This window comes from Elaeis guineensis, chromosome 1 (genome assembly GCF_000442705.2).
Source record: "Elaeis guineensis isolate ETL-2024a chromosome 1, EG11, whole genome shotgun sequence".
In the NCBI taxonomy this organism is placed as follows: domain Eukaryota; kingdom Viridiplantae; phylum Streptophyta; class Magnoliopsida; order Arecales; family Arecaceae; genus Elaeis; species Elaeis guineensis.
The window spans coordinates 2,608,374-2,626,977 of record NC_025993.2 but is presented as its reverse complement, the minus strand read 5'-3'; the positions used below and the strand labels follow the sequence as shown (position 1 = coordinate 2,626,977).

The window sequence follows — 18,604 nt, the reverse complement described above, 5'->3', positions numbered from 1 at the left end:
ATGATTTATATGTTATATGCAATATGATTTATATGACTTTCCTATATGTATTATAAAGAGTGGTGCAATGCACGAGGCTCTTGCCATTGTGGGGTTCGGGGAGGTTAATTGTACATGGCCTTACCTTACGTGCGGAGAGATTGTTTTCATTTTTATTTGCCAAATTGATCACCTCAAACCTTTGAGAAACTTCTCCTTTAATTGGTTGGTCTTGTCCTCTTTCTCCATCCAGATCACTTGGAGCACTTGTTGTCTAGGACCTTGAAGAGATTGCTAGCTTTGGAGGAAAGACAGGAGGAAGGGTAAGGGAGAGAGGTGGGAGAGATTGAGAGGAGATAAAGCTTCTCTAGAGGCGAGCATGACTCCACCAAATTTATCAGGGCAGTTTGGAGACACCACTTACACCAAAGTCTTTGTTGGGGGGTTAGCTTGGGAGACCCAAAGAGAGACCATGAGAAAGTATTTTGAGCAGTTTGGAGAGATCTTGGAGGCTGTGGTCACGGTCAAGAACACTGGGAGATCCAAAGGATATGGATTTGTGAGTGCTCCCCTTTCCCTTCACTGTTATTTGCATCTCCTTTTATTGTATCCATATTGTGTTATTATCCTTATATTCTTATCTTGCTTTTATATTGTTTGGCTTGTTGTTCCATTATTTTGATCTAATTTGTCCACCGACCTTTACAAAAGATCCAAGAATTTATTAAATAATAGGAAGATCTCGAGGAAAATTTGTTCATCATGGAATCAACATCTAATACTATTGATATCTAAAAAATAGAAAAACCTGCTTTTTTCCATTATAGTCTGTCCCATTATCTTTTGTTTACATCAATTAAGGCTTAATCCTTTCTTAGTTTCCTTTTATTTTTTTACAATTATATTGTACATAACCTATCGTGAACCTGAGGCTGCAATAAGAGTTTGTGTTGATCCACACTGGTGATTGATGGGAGGGCTAATTGCAATCTTTCTTCTCTAGGTGTTCAAAGATCTAGGCCTACAATGCCCCAACATAGTATGAGGACCATTATCATCTTTTACTATTTAATATTCTTCAAGCTTAGCCTATGCTTTTAATCTAGGGCCTGTTCTTTTGTGGGTAAATATCATGAAAAAGTTGATCAACTTTTTCATTGACTAACTTACTCGTGTTCTTACGCTTTTTAAGATGGATAAGTTACTTTCTTGGATAGCATTTATCCATGAAATGAGAAAAAATTTTATTCACCTAGGGGGTAGGTAAATCATTTGCCCATCAACCGGAAAAGTAACTCTTTTAATTCATTCCTAATATACCTTTAACCATAATATAATATAATTTAATATTTATATAATATATTATAATAATATAATACTAAAATAATATAATAATATAATATATTACTATATAATAATATAATATAATATAGTATAATATATTATAATATACTATAATATATTCTAATAATATAGTAATATATAACAATAAAATAATATAATATATTAATATTTTATATTATAATATTATAATTTATAATATAACGGTATAATATATTATAGTATTATAATATATTATAAAAATATAATAACATATAACAATATAATATATTATATATTAATACATTATAATATATAATATATTAATATAATGTATTATATTAGATTGATGTGAGATATTAATATTATTTTATTATTATATAATAATAAAATAAAATAATATATTAATATTTTATAATATAATATATAATAACGGGTATCATGGAAAATGTGGATAGATCATAGCAACTTATCCAGAAAAATAGTAATACAAAAGAATATGGGTAGCAGATTTTCGAGCCATTTTCCAATGCACAAAATATGGGTAAATTATTTTTTCATTTAATATTATATAAAAAATATTTATTCAAAAAAAATATAATTTTTGGATAAATCTTTTACTCACAAAAGAACGGCCCCTAATGTAATTCTATCGATCTCTTTAAGTTGCTTGTTTTCTGACTCAAATGGTGAAAACAAGTAAAAATTAAAATTATTAATATTATCCATCATCTTAGAAGCAGTTTGCACGATATTACCAAATTAAGCCATGTGTATTGACTTCTTTCACTTCTTCGATCTTTGTTCGACTCTTTGTTAGATTTGATCCTAACTATAAAACTTAGTACAGCATATGAGTATATGGTATGTGGATTCATTTGCAATGGATCTAACATTAGTAAAATCAAGCTTTTTCTTCTCAGATCAGACAAATTATTATATGGGTCCTTGATGGGGGAGATGTGCATTGTTCTTTTTTTTTTTTTAGGCAAATGATGTGCATTGTTCTTTAAGGTGATTAAGTTGTTTTTATTTAGAAAAATGTTGTATATATCCTTCATGACTGGTTTTTAAGTATTCGAACTTGTTGCTATGGCCGGCTTTTTAACCATAAGAAAAAAAAAAGCTGTTATCATGATTTTGTCAACATTATGTTTCGGTTACATTGTTTGTAATGTTAAAAATTAATCAAACTTTCAGGGGGAAGTAGGAGGTTTAGGGTGATGATATATTTTCATACAGGGCTTTAGGGTGGGATGGGAACGGTCTTCCCTTCTGCCACCTTCCCTCATTATGCCATCCGGCAAGGAATCCCGTATATTCTATACGGGTAGGCTCTCCAGATTCAAGGAAGTGACCAAGTGTAGGCACATGCATCTTACGTGCATGTACACATGCTGTTGGATTTCACACTGCACATGGCACATGATCATGGTGATGGTAAATGCAGTGGCAAACATGACACATGATCAGGGTGACTCTCTCTCTCTCTCTCAAGCGGAACGGTCTTCCCTTCTGCCACCTTCCCTCATTATGCCATCTGGCAAGGAATCCCGTATAATGTCTATGGGTAGGCTCTCCAGATTCAAGGAAGTGACCAAGTGTAGAGAAAGAGGCACATGCATCGCACGTGCATGTACACATGCTGTTGGATTTCACACTGCACATGGCACATGATCATGGTGATGGTAAATGCAGTAGCAAACATGACACATGATCAGGGTGATTCTCTCTCTCTCTCTCCAAAGCTGCCATATGTTTGGGCACAGTTATATTCATCATAGACGACTTTGGGTACTTTCCCTCCCTCTTCCTCCTCTCTCTCTCTCTCTCTCTCTCTCTCTCGCACGCACACAAGCAGCAACAACATCAACGAAGTCCCATGCATGTGCATGAGCATCTTAAGTTGATGCACCACCATGCTTAACCTTCATCAATCATGCAACGCAGCAAGGTGTTTGAAATGTGATATATTTTGATAACTAAAACAAATAGAATTTGGATTTGGAAAAAAATTTTTGGAACATATTTTAAGTTAATGGTTTCTCTTCATCTGACTTGATATAATCTCTAGTAACTCTCTTTTTCTAAAGAAACAAACCCCTCCTTGTGCAAAACCTTTCCTTCGAAGTTCCACTAAAATAAAGAAGTATGAGTAAAAATTATAAAAAATTCCAGACGTTCCCTTAAGAGACTTTGATGCTTTTATGTGTACTGTTACAGGACATGGATTGTAATTAGCAAGCATGCTACTCTAGGACCAACTGATGTTATCTATTTTCTAAGCGACATGATAATGGACTTAGCTGATATTGCTGTAGTTTAAAGCTTCTTTTTGCTTTGCTTGTACATCAAAGTTAACTTTTCCCCAATATCATGTGGATGTCCTGCTCTTGATATGATATCTTAACCGGCCTTTTACTTAGAAATGGATTAGTTACTTTTTATTTCTATGTAAGCAATGTGCCTTTTAATTTTACAGAAAGATTTGCTGGTAAGCTTGTAACTGCAAGCAGCACCTGTGAGTCTACTAATGTTAGTAAGGATATATTTGGCTTGAGGGAGGATTTTGGAATGAAAATGGAAGTAAATGACTCCCATTCCAGACAATTGGTTGAGAGAATTTTCATTCCTAATCCGATTTCAGAGAGAATAGAAATGCTCTAATCCCTCAAAACTTAATCCTTACTTTATTTGAGTTATATTTCATCTGATTACGGTCACAGACCAAATATATTGGAGGATATGACCATTCTAATTTCTATGGAAGCTCTCCACATTGTCTTGAAAAAGATTTATAAAAAGAAAAAAGAAAAGTATCAGACAACCGCCAAAACAATAGTGTATTCATTGATTACACTATTGTTTTGGCCTGAGCTCCAATCTGGCTGGACTGACTGCACTTGGAGTTGCATAATGTTTTTTGTAAAAACTATTCAAAGTATGATGCTGCTGCTCTGATTTTGATAAACTGGCTCTCTATGTCAGCATTTGGATTCCAACATTGGGTTGTCAGTATCTTATAGTTGTTCCAGCGAAAATTCTTAACATGATGGATTGAATAATGATTAGGATATCATTTTCGGTATCCTCATCAATTTTGGAAGATCTATAACCCTCATATGGATGTACAGAAGCCTTCGCGTAGGATAACATTTACTCAAGTTTGATACCAGGACCAAATGAGCTGACTTTAAAAGAGATGGTGAATGGAAATTTTTAGAAAAAAAAGTAAGTAGCTGCTTATCGTCATTTAGTTTCCCAAAATGTAAACAAAGTTATTTTTCACTGCATGCAAAAATTTTGTATCATTAGTTCCTGCTGCTAGTTTGTTTTTCTGCCAGGAATTTTCATATAACTTTAGATTGTGACAGCAAATTTTGATATAGTCTTCGTTCTGTTGGTTTACTTGTGAAGTCCATCTAAAACTAAGGGAAATTGAAGAAATCTTGATAGACAGGAAGGATTCAAAATCTTCCGAGTTTCAAGAAGTGGAAGAAGAAACTTGAATCTCCTGAAAGCAAGCTGACGGAGGCAAGCCAAGTTGAGCGGAGAATTGGCCAGCCTTGAGTCCCACCCATCACCATTCTTTTGTCCAACCAATAAACATCTGTTCTATCGTAATTATAATTCATTTCTTACATCCATAAAGATAGGATATCCACCATGCATGCCCTCTTGAGAAGTAGGTGTACGTTCGCTTCCACTTTCTACACAACTAACAAGTCCTGATTCACCTTCATTCCATGGAATGCTTCCTAATTAGAAGCTAAGTAAATAAAACTTTATACCATAGAAAAGGATAATCTTTCTCTAAAATTTATCTTCATGATAGCGACGAAGGCCAAACCCCAGACGTGCACAAGCTCGGTGGAAAGCCATTGCTTCTGCCTTCTGTACAGGGTCTCCATAACTCCTATCGCCAACATAAGCAGTTCCACTTGCTTTTCTGTAGATCTGGAGACACATGCATAAAGATCAAATCATAAAACAGGAAAAAAAAATTTTGGAAGGGGAGGGGGTGGGGGGGGTGTTGGCGGAGGCTACTAAAGCTTAAATAGGAATTTTGATCGACATAAGGTCTTAACGATAAATGTTGAGAATTTTAATAATATTTTTAAACTGCTTATTGCGTCAATGATGTGCAAGGAAAATTTAAGGAATCGCTTCGAGCACGAGTTCAAATAGAGAATTGATTCAGGTAATTAAAAGTTACAGTTTGGACACAATAACTTTGAATCTAAACCTTATGTGAGCTGAAATGCTGCTTCATTTGAAGAAACTATCTAGGAAATTTTCGTTAGCAGGTCTTAATTATAATATTTTTAAGCTGTTTATTGCATCAATAATGGTGTAAAAGGAAAATTTAGGCTGTTGCTCCTGGCACAAGATCCAGTAGAGAATTGATTCAAGTAACAAAAAGTTACAAAACTCCATCTTTGGATATAATAACTTCAAATCTAAACCATATGTATGAAACATAAGAAAATTACCTAGGAAGAGGGAAAAAAAAATTAAGAAAAAAAAAAATCCTGGCTATTCCTGCACACACGGTAGGATAATTCAAAAGGACTGCATAAAGTACATTCAAATAAACAAAACGCTTGGATCCAAATGTATTATAGCTTCAGTTAGCAGAGATAGACATGCTAACAACAAAACCAAATGGTCAATAAAGTACTTATGAGTTTCAATCATAAGGAATTAAATGACACTTTCTGTCATTTTTAAATGGTTTGCTAGAGTTTAATTTGTTTTCACCATATGTCTGGAGGGATAACAAAGATGTGATCCCATGTAAGCTTGATGGATTCAACACCTTGATATAAACAGGTTATTCGATGCCTATCCATCCACCCATGCAGGTAAATGTGCAAATTAAATACTGAGACTATGTACAGCATGCTATTTTATCTTCATACTGATATGTCCATTCACCATCAAAAAAGTTGACAATGAAACTATCAAACAGTACCTCAGCATCCATTCCATAGAGGGTAACACGATAAACTACAGTCACATACTTGCCATCAGCTGAGTAAACAATACTTCGGACCTCACCAGACCATCCTTCAAAAAGATGAGCAAGTCAGAGCATTTAAAAATTCCATACTTCCACCCATAGTCTAATGTCTACTACAAAGTTTATAAGCAAATATGGTGGGGAAAAGGTAGCTAGACATACCTGGAGCATGTGAATTTAGAATGAGATTGATGGTGTGCCTGCAGACAAGAGATGATAGAAAATATTGAACGAGCTCCCATCCAAAAAGAAGATTTGAGTGTGAATGCTGGACAATATGGTAACGTGGAAACATCCCACTTTGTTTATGCTTGCAAATAGAACCAATATCTAGATTAAATAAACCTTGACATAGAAGTGATCTTGGAACGGACTACAAGCTGAACCATGACAGACAGAAATAGTTCTAGCTAGCATCTGAAAATTTACACGACATACGTGGAACACCTTGGTGTCTAAAAACGCCACTGGAGCCATAATCTTGGGCCACTTTTCAGCCCAATCATGTGTATCAACCTTTCCTCTTCTTACCATTAAGTCGACATTGGACAAAACCTCACACATGGCCTTCAACATAACAAGCATGCAATAGTAACATATAATCACATCAAGTGACAAAAAATTTAAATCTAATATATTATTGCGCAAAATCTTTTTTTTTTTTTTCAGTCAAGATGGTTATAGCGGGATGAATTCTTGTAAGAATAACAAAAGCCAGATGACTTGAACTGAAGGCAGAGGTGATTGTTTTGGCGCACAAGCTTGTGGCCATTAACTGTGATAGCTCAGCCAGCCCAAACAAACAAAAAAAAAAATGAAGAAGACTCCCGCAGGTAGTTTTTTTCTCCCGACGGCTCCTAATCGGAGTCCGAAACTTCATCGGAGAGGAGTCAAACTCCCCTCCTCCGGTTCTATTTAAAGGAGAGACCCTTCTCCTTTCTTCCTACCAAAGAATTTCGGGGCAAAACGGCGGCAATCGTCGGAAATTTCTCACGGAGACCTGTCCCTATGCCGTCCAATTTCTCGCTGGAAAAGCCTCGTCGGCGTCGGAGGTAAGCTTCCTTTCCTTCCTCTCTCCTCCCCCTTCCTTCCCGTGTCGATGTGCACGTTCGCCGGCGATCGAAGTCGCTGGATTTTGTTGCAGAAGAATCTTCCTTTTTGTCGTTTTTCTATCACCGGTGGTCACCGTCGACCACCGGTTTGGTCGCCTCTTGCCGTCGGATCGCCTCCCCTCCTACCGACGGCCGTCCCATGCCGGCTGCGCCACCGACCGACCAGCCAACGAGGGGACCTCAAGGTTCCCTGTTTCAGCCCAAAAGAAACCCACGGGAAAGAAGAAAAGAAGAAGAAGGAGGAAAAGAAAAAGAAAAGAAGAAGAAGGAAAAGAAAAGAAAAAAAAAGAAAAGAAAAAAAGAAAAAGAAAAGAAAAAAAAAAGAAAAGGAAAAAAAAGAAAGAAGAAAAATAAAATAATAATAATATAATAATATAATAAATAGGATTTTCTCTCCTCTCTCTTCCGTGAAAAAAAAAGAAAAAAAAAGGGAAAGAAAAGAAGAAGAAAAAAATAAGAATAAAAATAAATTAATAAATAATGATATAAATAATAAAATATGAGAAAGAGAATTTCTCTCTCTTCCCTCTCTCTCTTCAGCCTGAACTAGTATTTTCTCTCTCTAGAATTAGACTTTCTCTCTCTACTTTCTCTCTCTAGAATCCTCTCTCTGAATTATTTCTCTCTCCTAAGATTTCTAAAATTTTGAGAATAATGATGATGAATTTAAATGATCTTCATGATGAATTTTTGATCTGTGATCGTCGGACGGTACACCGACATCCACTTTGATCAGATCAGATATTTTTAGATTTTAATTTTTATAATTTTATTAAATTATTCACATGATAATCTTAGCATGATTTGATCTGATCGATCGGATTTGTTGAATCATATTGTCTGAAAAATTCAAAATGAGTTTTCTCTCTCTAGAGTTTTCTCTCTCTAAAATTTTTTTCTCTAAAAATATTCTCTCTCTTGATTGATTCTCTCTCTAAAAAGATTAGTGAATGAAGAAATTTCTTTTAATAGTCCTAATCTGATTCTAATGAAGAATCCTGATCCATGGTTGTCAGACAGCGTACTGGCGCCCACCTTAATCAGACCATGAATCTTTAGATTTGATCATCCATGATTTCGATCTGGCCATGACTTGATTTGATCATGTTGATTTCACCAATCGAGATATTGGATCCATCGTAATGTTGGATTGTATCACCTGATCAATTCGAATTGTACCTCATGAATTCTCTCTCCTCTGATTTTTTCTCTTCATTTGATTTTATGAAATCGATGAAGAAATCTCTGTCCTATCATTTCGAATCCGATTTGATCTGACAGTCAAACTTTGGATCGTTTAGGTTTTAATTAAATTTTGATTAGATAAAATTAGATGATCGGACCCAATCTAAACCGTTGAAATATTGTATTCGTATTCTTTCTAATTATTGAAATTGATTCTGTATAGGATTGTGGATGTTTGATCATGGGATATCGTGATATGATCTACGAACAGAATTTTTGAAAGAAAATTTATAGAATTATGTGGATTTATTAAAATGCGTTTGAGGTAAGTAATGTTTCATTTTTTTTAGATTTATCCGTAAATTATAATGTATTTTTCTGACATAATTTGTGAAACGATGCATGAATTGGATGAATGATATTTTGTTATAAAAATATCTTATTTGAAATGTTATGATAAAGCATGATTGAACATATTGATTTCATGATGCATTATATTGATTGATTTTCGATACTACATGATTATATGTTTTATTATCGAAATTAGAATATCAAACATGATTTATGAAGAATTCTGATATAAGAACAATATGAATTGACGACCTGACTATGTAAAGGACCCTGCCAGTGGGGCCATATACGTTGGTAATTGATTGTCCCGAGGGTTTATGTCGCCAGCGAGACCAGCGACATGTCGCCAGAGAGACCAGCGACAAACCGCCAGCGAGACCAGCGGTTCCAAAGGACATGGCTGCCAGATGATTCGCAGCCTACCGCAAGCAGATACGCGGTATTATGATCCTGCCACAGAAAAAATATGGTCATAGCTCATGGTTGACGAAAAAAATTTAAGAACGAAAGAAATTGAAATCTGAAAAGAAACTTGAATTTTCGAAAAAGAAATAAAATTGGTATGAATTATATTGCATAATTGAAATTGATTTCGAATTGATGAACTATATATGCTTATTTTCTATAAATGATTATTTACTTAAATGCCTGATGAAATCTGTTGAAAAGTGATCATTGCTTACTGAGCTGTCTAGCTCATTACCTCTGTTTTACTATTTTTACAGATGTTGAGGAATTAAGATGATACAAGATATGAATGGAAGAGTGATCAGAAGTAGAATCTCTATACCTTTATTTTCGGTTGAAAGTCTTATTGAATTTGGTGTAAGATCTATAAATCATTGTTGAATTTATTGAGATATTAAAGAAGAAATTTAGATTGTTATATTTTGGATTTAAATTATTGACTAATTATTCTGCTGTTGTTTTAGGATAGTATGATAACATGCCTTGCATGCTTATAGAAAGAGTTTTCTATGAGTATGCGGCGGTTGCCATGACCCTCGATTCAAAATCTCGGGTCGGGGGCGTGACAATTAAAGTGGTATCAGAGCATAAGTGGATGAATTATGAAACGTAGAATCAGATATAGAATGGGTATAAGTGGATAGACACTAGGGACATTATAGTGTAGATCTTTGATAATTGTAGTGAGAGAAATATTTATAAATTTTGATTAAACATTGAGATTATGTATGAAAGGATCACAAGAGATTATAACATATGGAGTTTGAAATATGATGGATGATCTATTGATCATTATATGATTAGTTAGATTCTGATTGAAAGTAATTACAAAATGATTGACATAAAATTTTATTGTGCATTGTAGTTATTAATTTGATCATTGGTTATTCAAAGTGAATCGTAAGTTCAAATTCGTTGTGAGAATAATATTATGATATTACTTCTAGTTGAGAAGTTGACTATTATTGGCAAGATAAAGATTTGATAATAAAATATTGTTCCAGGATGGACTAAGAAAAATCTTTTATGATGCTTGATTGGAATATTTATCGAAATTGAATTTGGTATGTAGATCATATATAAAGTGGCATATTAGGATGAATGCATATTTGAGGATATTGCAAAGAAACCTATTGATGAAATCGATTATGAGGTTGTAGAATATTCATCATACTGGAATCTTTAATCGTCATCCTTAGATCTAGAAAATAGATCTTATTATGTCTCTTGGAGACTACATGATGTGTATGAAATTTCAATTTAAAGATTTCGTATCTAAATTGATCAAGAGATTTTCTGATATTATTATTGAGGTTGTTAATGAAAAATTGATATCTTTAGATTAAGACAAAAGATCTGATTTATATTTATCTCAGATTAAGAGATCCATGTGAATTTACAATTTAAAAATTTTGGATTTAGGAATTGATATGGAGTTCTTTTGCTTTTGTTAATGAGGTCCCTAATTGAATCTACTATTAAATGGAGATTTGATTTTTTTGAAGCTTGTATGATTGTTATGAAAGGATATTTGATAGATATTGAAGATCCTGATGATAGAAATTTTAGAAAAAAAATAATGATTTGAAGTTCTTATATATTAAGATTATATCCAAATTTGGTGGAGCATCGAAGGATTTTTTTTCTTCATTAATTTGACTTATAAGGATTTTTGATTTGAAAATTATCGAATTGAATTGATATGAGAATTGAAATTTGATTCATATTGATTATAGTAAATCTATATGATAGTTTAAATATAATATTGGACTCAAGGGTTAATCAAGATTATTGTACACCAGTAAAAGTATGAATGAAATTTAAAATTTTAGATCTTTTCTATTGATAAGATAAAGAAATAATTTGATCATAATTTTTTTGGTGAAGCTAAGAAATTTTGATTGTTAGATCAGAATGCGCAGCGGAAGCATGGTAATCTGAATAACTTTGAGTAAGTCAGAAATGTTGATTCTTTGAGTCAAAGAATTATGATAGATGATATGGTTTGATACAAAAAAATTTATTGACATTAGAAAGAATAATATTTTAAAATTTTGAATCATTTTAGATATCCTAATGTGACTTTTAAAAGTAGTGCTTCCACCTACTATACTATAAAAATAATTAGCATTCTAATTCTAGGATGAATGGACCTTTGATTTTTTATTTTAGATTTAGAATATCCTAAAATTAAATTTTATAATTCTCTATTTATTAGAAAGAATTTGAGATCATTTATCGAATGATGATTTTGATCTTAGATTATTATACTCAAATATTTATCTCCAGGGTATAATAAAATTTGAAGTTAGAACTCTTTTGATCATTATTATTTCTCTGACTAAATGAAAAAGATTGAGGTTATCTATTGATATTGATGATTGTTGTACAAAAGATGGATTGAAGTTATTTATAATTTAATTTGATAATGAATCGATTAATTAAGAGTTGTTAATGTTTAGATAAAGAGAATTGATATACTTACTTAGAATAGAGACATTGATTTTGATTATAAAAAAAAAATATAGTTTTGATTTAGATCAATTTTTGAGTTATTAATTTTTATTATGGAATGATTTAATGATAAAAAATTTGCTTCAAGAATTAGAATATTTAAGAATTTGAAGGTTTGAGTAAGAAAATTTCGATCACTAGAAATAGTGATATTGATTCAATCAACAATGGTGATATTGATCTTTATGAAATAACTTAATGATGAAGTTGTATCGAGAATTAAAATATCAAAAGCTCGAGAATGAGATTGAAATGATAAATCTTCAACCTTTGAAAGTACGAATAAGAGAAAATATTTTTGAATTTTGATTGATTAGGATGTCATCAAATGATTCATAAGAAGTATGTTTTTCCTATCTTATGATGGGTTGAAATTAAGAGTAGATAATATAAAAAAAAATGAATGATGATGATGAATGAAGTTCTTATGCAAGAATAGAGACATTGATCCTCTTCTATTCACAAGAGATAGATTTGATTTTAATTTGAGTCATGAGATATTGAATATGATTTTTACAGAAAATGAGATCATAATTTCAAAATCTTGAAATATTGAAAATCTTTGAGATGTTGATCTTGATAAATAAGAAAATGAATGGTTCTGTATCATATCGATATTAATGTATTGACTTTTTCTTTATGAAATGATTTAAGAATGAATTTGTATTAAGAATTAGAATTTTGAAATATTTGAGGATGAGATTCAAGTAAGAAAATATGAAGACTCAAGCAAGAAAAATTTTGAGGACGAAATTTCTTTTAGAGGGAAAGAATGTGATAGCTCAGCCAGCCCAAACAAACAAAAAAAAAATGAAGAAGACTTCCACAGGGAGTCTTCTTCTCCCGACCGGCTCCTAATCGGAGTTGGAAACTTCATCGGAGAGGAGTCAAACTCCTCTCCTCCAGTTCTATTTAAAGGAGAGACCCTTCTCCCTTCTTTCTACCAAAGAATTTCGGGGCAAAACGGCGGCAATCGCCAGAAATTCTTCACGGAGACCCATCCTTGTGCCGTCCAATTTCTCGCCGGAAAAGCCTCGCCGGCGTCGGAGGTAAGCTTCCTCTCCTTCCTCTCTCCTCCCCTTCCTTCTCGTGTCGATGTGCACGCTCGCCGGCGATCGAAGTCGTCGGATTTTATTGCGGAAGAATCTTCTTTTTTGCCATTTTTTCATCGTCGGTGGTCACCGCCGACCATCGGTTTGGCTGCCTCTTGCCGCCGGATCGCCTCCCCTCCTGCCGACGGTCGCCCCACGCCGGCTGCGCCGCTGGCCGGCCAGCCAACAAGGGACCTCAAGGTCCCCTGTTTCAGCCCAAAAGAAACCCACGGAAAAGAAGAAAAGAAGAAGGAGGAGGAAAAGAAAAAGAAAAAGAAAAGAAGAAGAAGGAAAAGAAAAGAAAAAGAAAAGACAAAAAGAAAAAGAAAAGAAAAAGAAGAAAAAGAAAAGAAAAAAGAAAAAGAAAAAAAAAGAAAGAAGAAAAATAAAATAATAATAATATAATAATATAATAAATAGGATTTTCTCTCTTCTCTCTTTCGTGAAAAAAAAAGAAAAAAAAAGGGAAAGAAAAGAAGAAGAAAAAAATAAGAATAAAAATAAATTAATAAATAATGATATAAATAATAAAATATGAGAAAGAGAGTTTCTCTCTCTTCCCTCTCTCTCTTCAGCCTGAACTAGTATTTTCTCTCTCTAAAATTGGACTTTCTCTCTCTACTTTCTCTCTCTAGAATCCTCCCTCTGAATTATTTCTCTCTCCTAAGATTTTTAAAATTTTGAGAATAATGATGATGAATTTAAATGATCTTCATGATAGATTTTTGATCTGTGATCGTCGGACGGTACACCGACATCCACTTTGATCAGATCAGGTATTTTTAGATTTTAATTTCTATAATTTTATTAAATTATCCATATGATAATCTTAGCATGATTTGATCTGATCGATCAGATTTATTGAATCATATTGTCTGAAGAATTCAAGATGAGTTTTCTCTCTCTAAAATTTTCTCTATCTAAAATTTTCTCTCTCTTGATTGATTCTCTCTCTAAAAAGGTTAGTGAATGAAGAAATTTCTTTTAATAGTCCTAATTTGATTCTAATGAAGAACCCTGATCCATGGTTGTCAGACAGCATACTGGCGCCCATCTTAATCAGACTATGAATCTTTAGATTTGATCATCCATGATTTCGATCTAGCCATGACTTGATTTGATCACGTTGATTTCACCAATCGAGATATTGGATCCATCGTAATGTTGGATTGTGTCACCTGATCAATTCGAATTGTACCTCATGAATTCTCTCTCCTCTGATTTTCTCTCTTCACTTGATTTTATGAAATCAATGAAGAAACCTCTGTCCTATCACTTCGAATCCGATTTGATCTGACAGTCAAACTTTGGATCGTTTAGGTCTTAATTAAATTTTGATTAGATAAAATTAGATGATTGGACCCGATCTAAACCGTTGAAATTTTGTACTCGTATTCTTTTTAATTATTGAACTTGATTCTGTATAGGATTGTGGATGTTTGATCATGGGATATCGTGATATGATCTACGAACAGAATTTTTGGAAGAAAATTTATAGAATTATGTGGATTTATTGGAATGCGTTTGAGGTAAGTAATGTTTCACTTTTTTTAGATTTATCGGTAAATTATAATATATTTTTCTGACATGATTTGTGAAACGATGCATGAATTGGATGAATGGTATTTTGTTATGAAAATATCTTATTTGAAATGTTATGATAAAGCATGATTGAATATATTGATTTCATGATGTATTATATTGATTGATTTTTGATACTACATGATTATATGTTTTATTATCGAAATTAGAATATGAAACATGATTTATGAAGAATTCTGATATAAGAACAATATAAATTGACGATCTGACTATGTAAAGGACCCTGCCAATGGGGGCATATACGTTGGTAATTGATTGTCCTGAGGATTTATGTCGCCAGCGAGACCAGCGACATATCGCTAGAGAGACCAGCGACAAACCGCCAGCGAGACCAGCGGTTCCAAAGAACATGGCTGCCAGATGATTCGCAGCCTACTGCAAGCAGATACACGGTATTATGATCCTACCACAGAAAAAATGTGGTCATAGCTCATGGTTGACGAAAAAAATTTAAGAACGAAAGAAATTGAAATCTGAAAAGAAACTTGAATTTTCGAAAAAGAAATGAAATTGGCATGAATTATATTGCATAATTGAAATTGATTTCGAATTGATGAACTATATATGCTTATTTTTTATAAATGATTATTTACTTAAATACCTGATGAAATCTGTTGAAAAGTGATCATTGCTTACTGGGCTGTCTAGCTCATTACCTCCTGTTTTACTGTTTTACAGATGTTGAGGAATTAAGATGATACAAGATATGAATGGAAGAGTGATCAGAAGCAGAATCTCTATACCTTTATTTTCGGTTGAAAGTCTTATTGAATTTGATGTAAGGTCTATGAATCATTGTTGAATTTATTGAGATATTAAAGAAGAAATTTAGATCGTTATATTTTGGATTTAAATTATTAACTAATTATTCCGCTGTTGTTTTAGGATAGTATGATAAGATGCCTTGCATGCTTATGGGAAGAGTTTTCTATGAGTATGCGGCGGTTGCCATGACCCTCGATTCAAAATCTCGGATCGGAGGCGTGACATTAACAATATGGGAAGCTTTCTAAATGTGCAGGTTAAGGTAGAAGGGCGAAGGAGGCGAACCAGGGGACGTATTTGATGGAGACACCGTCTTGGAAGTGGGTCATGACGTGGGTGTCGAGGACTTCCTTGCCGAGTTCCTGGAGGATCTGCGAGAGGGGCCGGCGGATCCCCAAGATGGGCACCTCCTTGGGCGGGGAGGCCTTGGCCGCCAAGGAGCGGGAGATTGTAAGAAAAGTAGGCCGTGGAGGAGGGTGGATGGATAGCCTGGCGAGGAGGCGGCTTTGGATAGAGCTCGCCATGGAAGCTGGGGTTGAATCGGGGCTTGTCGGTAGAGAGGTTTTATCGGTGGCGTTTTGGGGACGAATGGGGAGCGGTATTAAAAAAACTAGGTATTAAATTCCGTGCCATGAAATATATATATATATATATATAATAATATATATATATATATATATATATAGACACGCATATGAAAGAAAAAATATATATTTTATTAAAATTAAATAAAATAATAATTAAAATTAATTAATTAATCTAATATTGAAAATAATTAATTAATAATTTTTTTAATGATTATTTTAAATTTTTTTATTAAATTATAATAAATAATGCTTAACTTTCGAATGCCACTTATCAAAAAATTACCGATCTGATTCTTCCTATAAATTATAATAAATCATGTTATATATTTAAAATATTATTTGTCAAACACTTTCGATGTTACTTATCAAAAAATCATCAATATGATCCTCTCTTTCATATATTATATTAGATTATGTTATATATTATATTAGATTATGTTAGATGAATTTATTAAAAAATAGAATAACTACTGTATTAAAAAAAATCTTAATTTTTAATTTTACAAAAAATTATAATTTTTGTAAAATAAAATTAATTTATTTATTTTTTGCAACATACAAAAGGGTTGGGTTTACCTGATGATTTTGTCCTTAGATTAAGCATAAAATGAGTGATACATATGCACGTTTAGATTAACAACCATCTTATACTCGAACCAAGAGATAAATAATTCAAGAACTCTAAATATGAAAAACCTATTTTTTCTTGAAAAATATTTTTATGTAAAATTTATAATATTTTTAATATATGATCTTTTATTTATATTTTATTTTGATTTAAATATCTTTCTTTCGTATTTTGACAGATTTAAAAAGGTATTACCTAGTCCAAATTTTTTATTATTTTTATTTAATGAAATGTTTATCATGCCTTATTTTTTATGTAAAAAATAGCTCCCTATCCTGTATTATCACCTTTCAATTTAAAAAAATAATAATAATTCTGACAATATTGATGGCGAGGAAACCGAAGTTCATAATGATGGCCCTAATAATATGATTAGCTTATGGATTAAATGCTTTAAAGGGTTGAGTGAAGGGAGAAATAAGATCCACCAATCCCACATGGCTTTGTCCTTTGGTTGGTCGGTGTTGGATTTTGGATATGGTTGAGAGATTTTTTAGGTATACTATTGACAATGACTCCACTGTGACTATTATGATAACACCTTCTAATTGTGTACTTTGAGATTAATACTGTAGATCACTTCTCATTTGATCGTCAACGATCTACTTGGTCATAGCAAACGATGGTCGAGGAGAGAGATCTGGTTCTCCACCTGTCGTGGAGGGTCATCGGATAGATGCTGGTGGTGGAGCCATGGTGGCTCGATTTCTTTCTATCGGAAGGGCCTATCCAATTGACCTTGATTTAGGTCTGATTGTCGCGGCTTCCGATGATGTTCTGGGGAGAGGCGGCAATCCAAAGATTCCTCCATCTAATCGGAGAGCTTTCGTTAGTAGACGACTACATGGCGAAGTGGAGAAGGTTCGGATTTGTCCAAACGTGCATGAAGATCGATCTTTCCTAATTGTTGAGATCGGGATGCCAATCAATGATCCGAAGGGCCTCTTCTGGTAGAGGTTTGCATACAAGAACCTCGACGACGTTTGTCTCTAGTGTGGTTGCTTCCATCTTTCAAAGGAAGCATGCCAACCGAAGGAGAGGAGGAGGCTCCACGGTCGGATTGTGCTTGAAGAATGTTATCTTAACTAGAGGAGAGCCAATTTAGGTGGGCTCGAATCAGGTTGACTCGACGGCAGGATCAAGCTGACCAAGGTTGCACAACGGTGATCATCTCTCCGACCTAGACCCGAATCAACGATCGAATTGGGCAATGAGGATGCCGAGATTGGTGCGAGGAGTGCTTTAGGCTTGAGCTCGGGTGTGGTCCAGCCTACCAACGGATTTGGCTAGCTAGCGTTAGGTCAAGACATGGGCGACGACCTATTTGGAGGTGGGTCGTCAGGGGTAGGCTCAGCCCAGCCTAAGCATGCCTGATTCCCTGATTTTGATGTAGGGTCGGACGGTTGTGAGGCCCAATGGGCAAGAATTAGGGCCTGGTGGGTCCAGAAGAGAGTTAGTGAAGAAGAATAGGGCCAAAGACAAGGCCCTGTTCCTCCCAGAGGCTCGAGCAGAGTCGGCAGTAGACAATGGAGGCCCTGGGGTCTTCATCTTTTTAGCCAAGATCCCAAGAGAGTAAGAAAGGAACCATTTTAGATGAAGGAGTTGGCAATTAATCTTGGTGCCCCAACTGAGGAGGGGCGTCCTGAGTAAGGGCTAGAGCCCTTAATGAAGCATGACTATGTACCTCTCAGAGGAGACAACCTGGTGCGTATGGACATATCAACGAAAGGTCAAGATATGGATCACAAGGATGTGGTAGTCTGACTGAGACAAGCCATTTAAGGGGTAGAGGAGAGTTCGTCAGCAATGGACTCGACGATAGCTGGGATTGAGACAAACATTCAGGCTGAAGGGGGTACTGGCATGGATCCCCTTCTCTACCAGTTGTCACAATGAGACTGCTGATCTGGAATATTTAGAGGGTGGGGAAGCTCTTGTTTCAGATGACATTCAGCAAAATTATCCAACAGCATTACCTT

The 18,604-nt window shown here is 34.2% G+C and overlaps 1 protein-coding gene across 3 annotated transcripts in view; it reads left to right on the top strand.

Moving 5' to 3' along the window:
- LOC105036216 (mitotic spindle checkpoint protein MAD1) overlaps window positions 1-18,604 on the top strand; it is an 88,224-nt gene that overhangs the window by 5,165 nt on the left and 64,455 nt on the right. For all 3 annotated transcript variants that reach the window (XM_073254706.1, XM_073254662.1, XM_073254626.1), the window contains one exon: window positions 233-538. In XM_073254706.1, coding sequence (XP_073110807.1) covers window positions 531-538 — 8 coding nt within the window. In that variant the 5' untranslated portion in view covers window positions 233-530. The remainder of the gene's footprint in view (window positions 1-232; window positions 539-18,604) is intronic.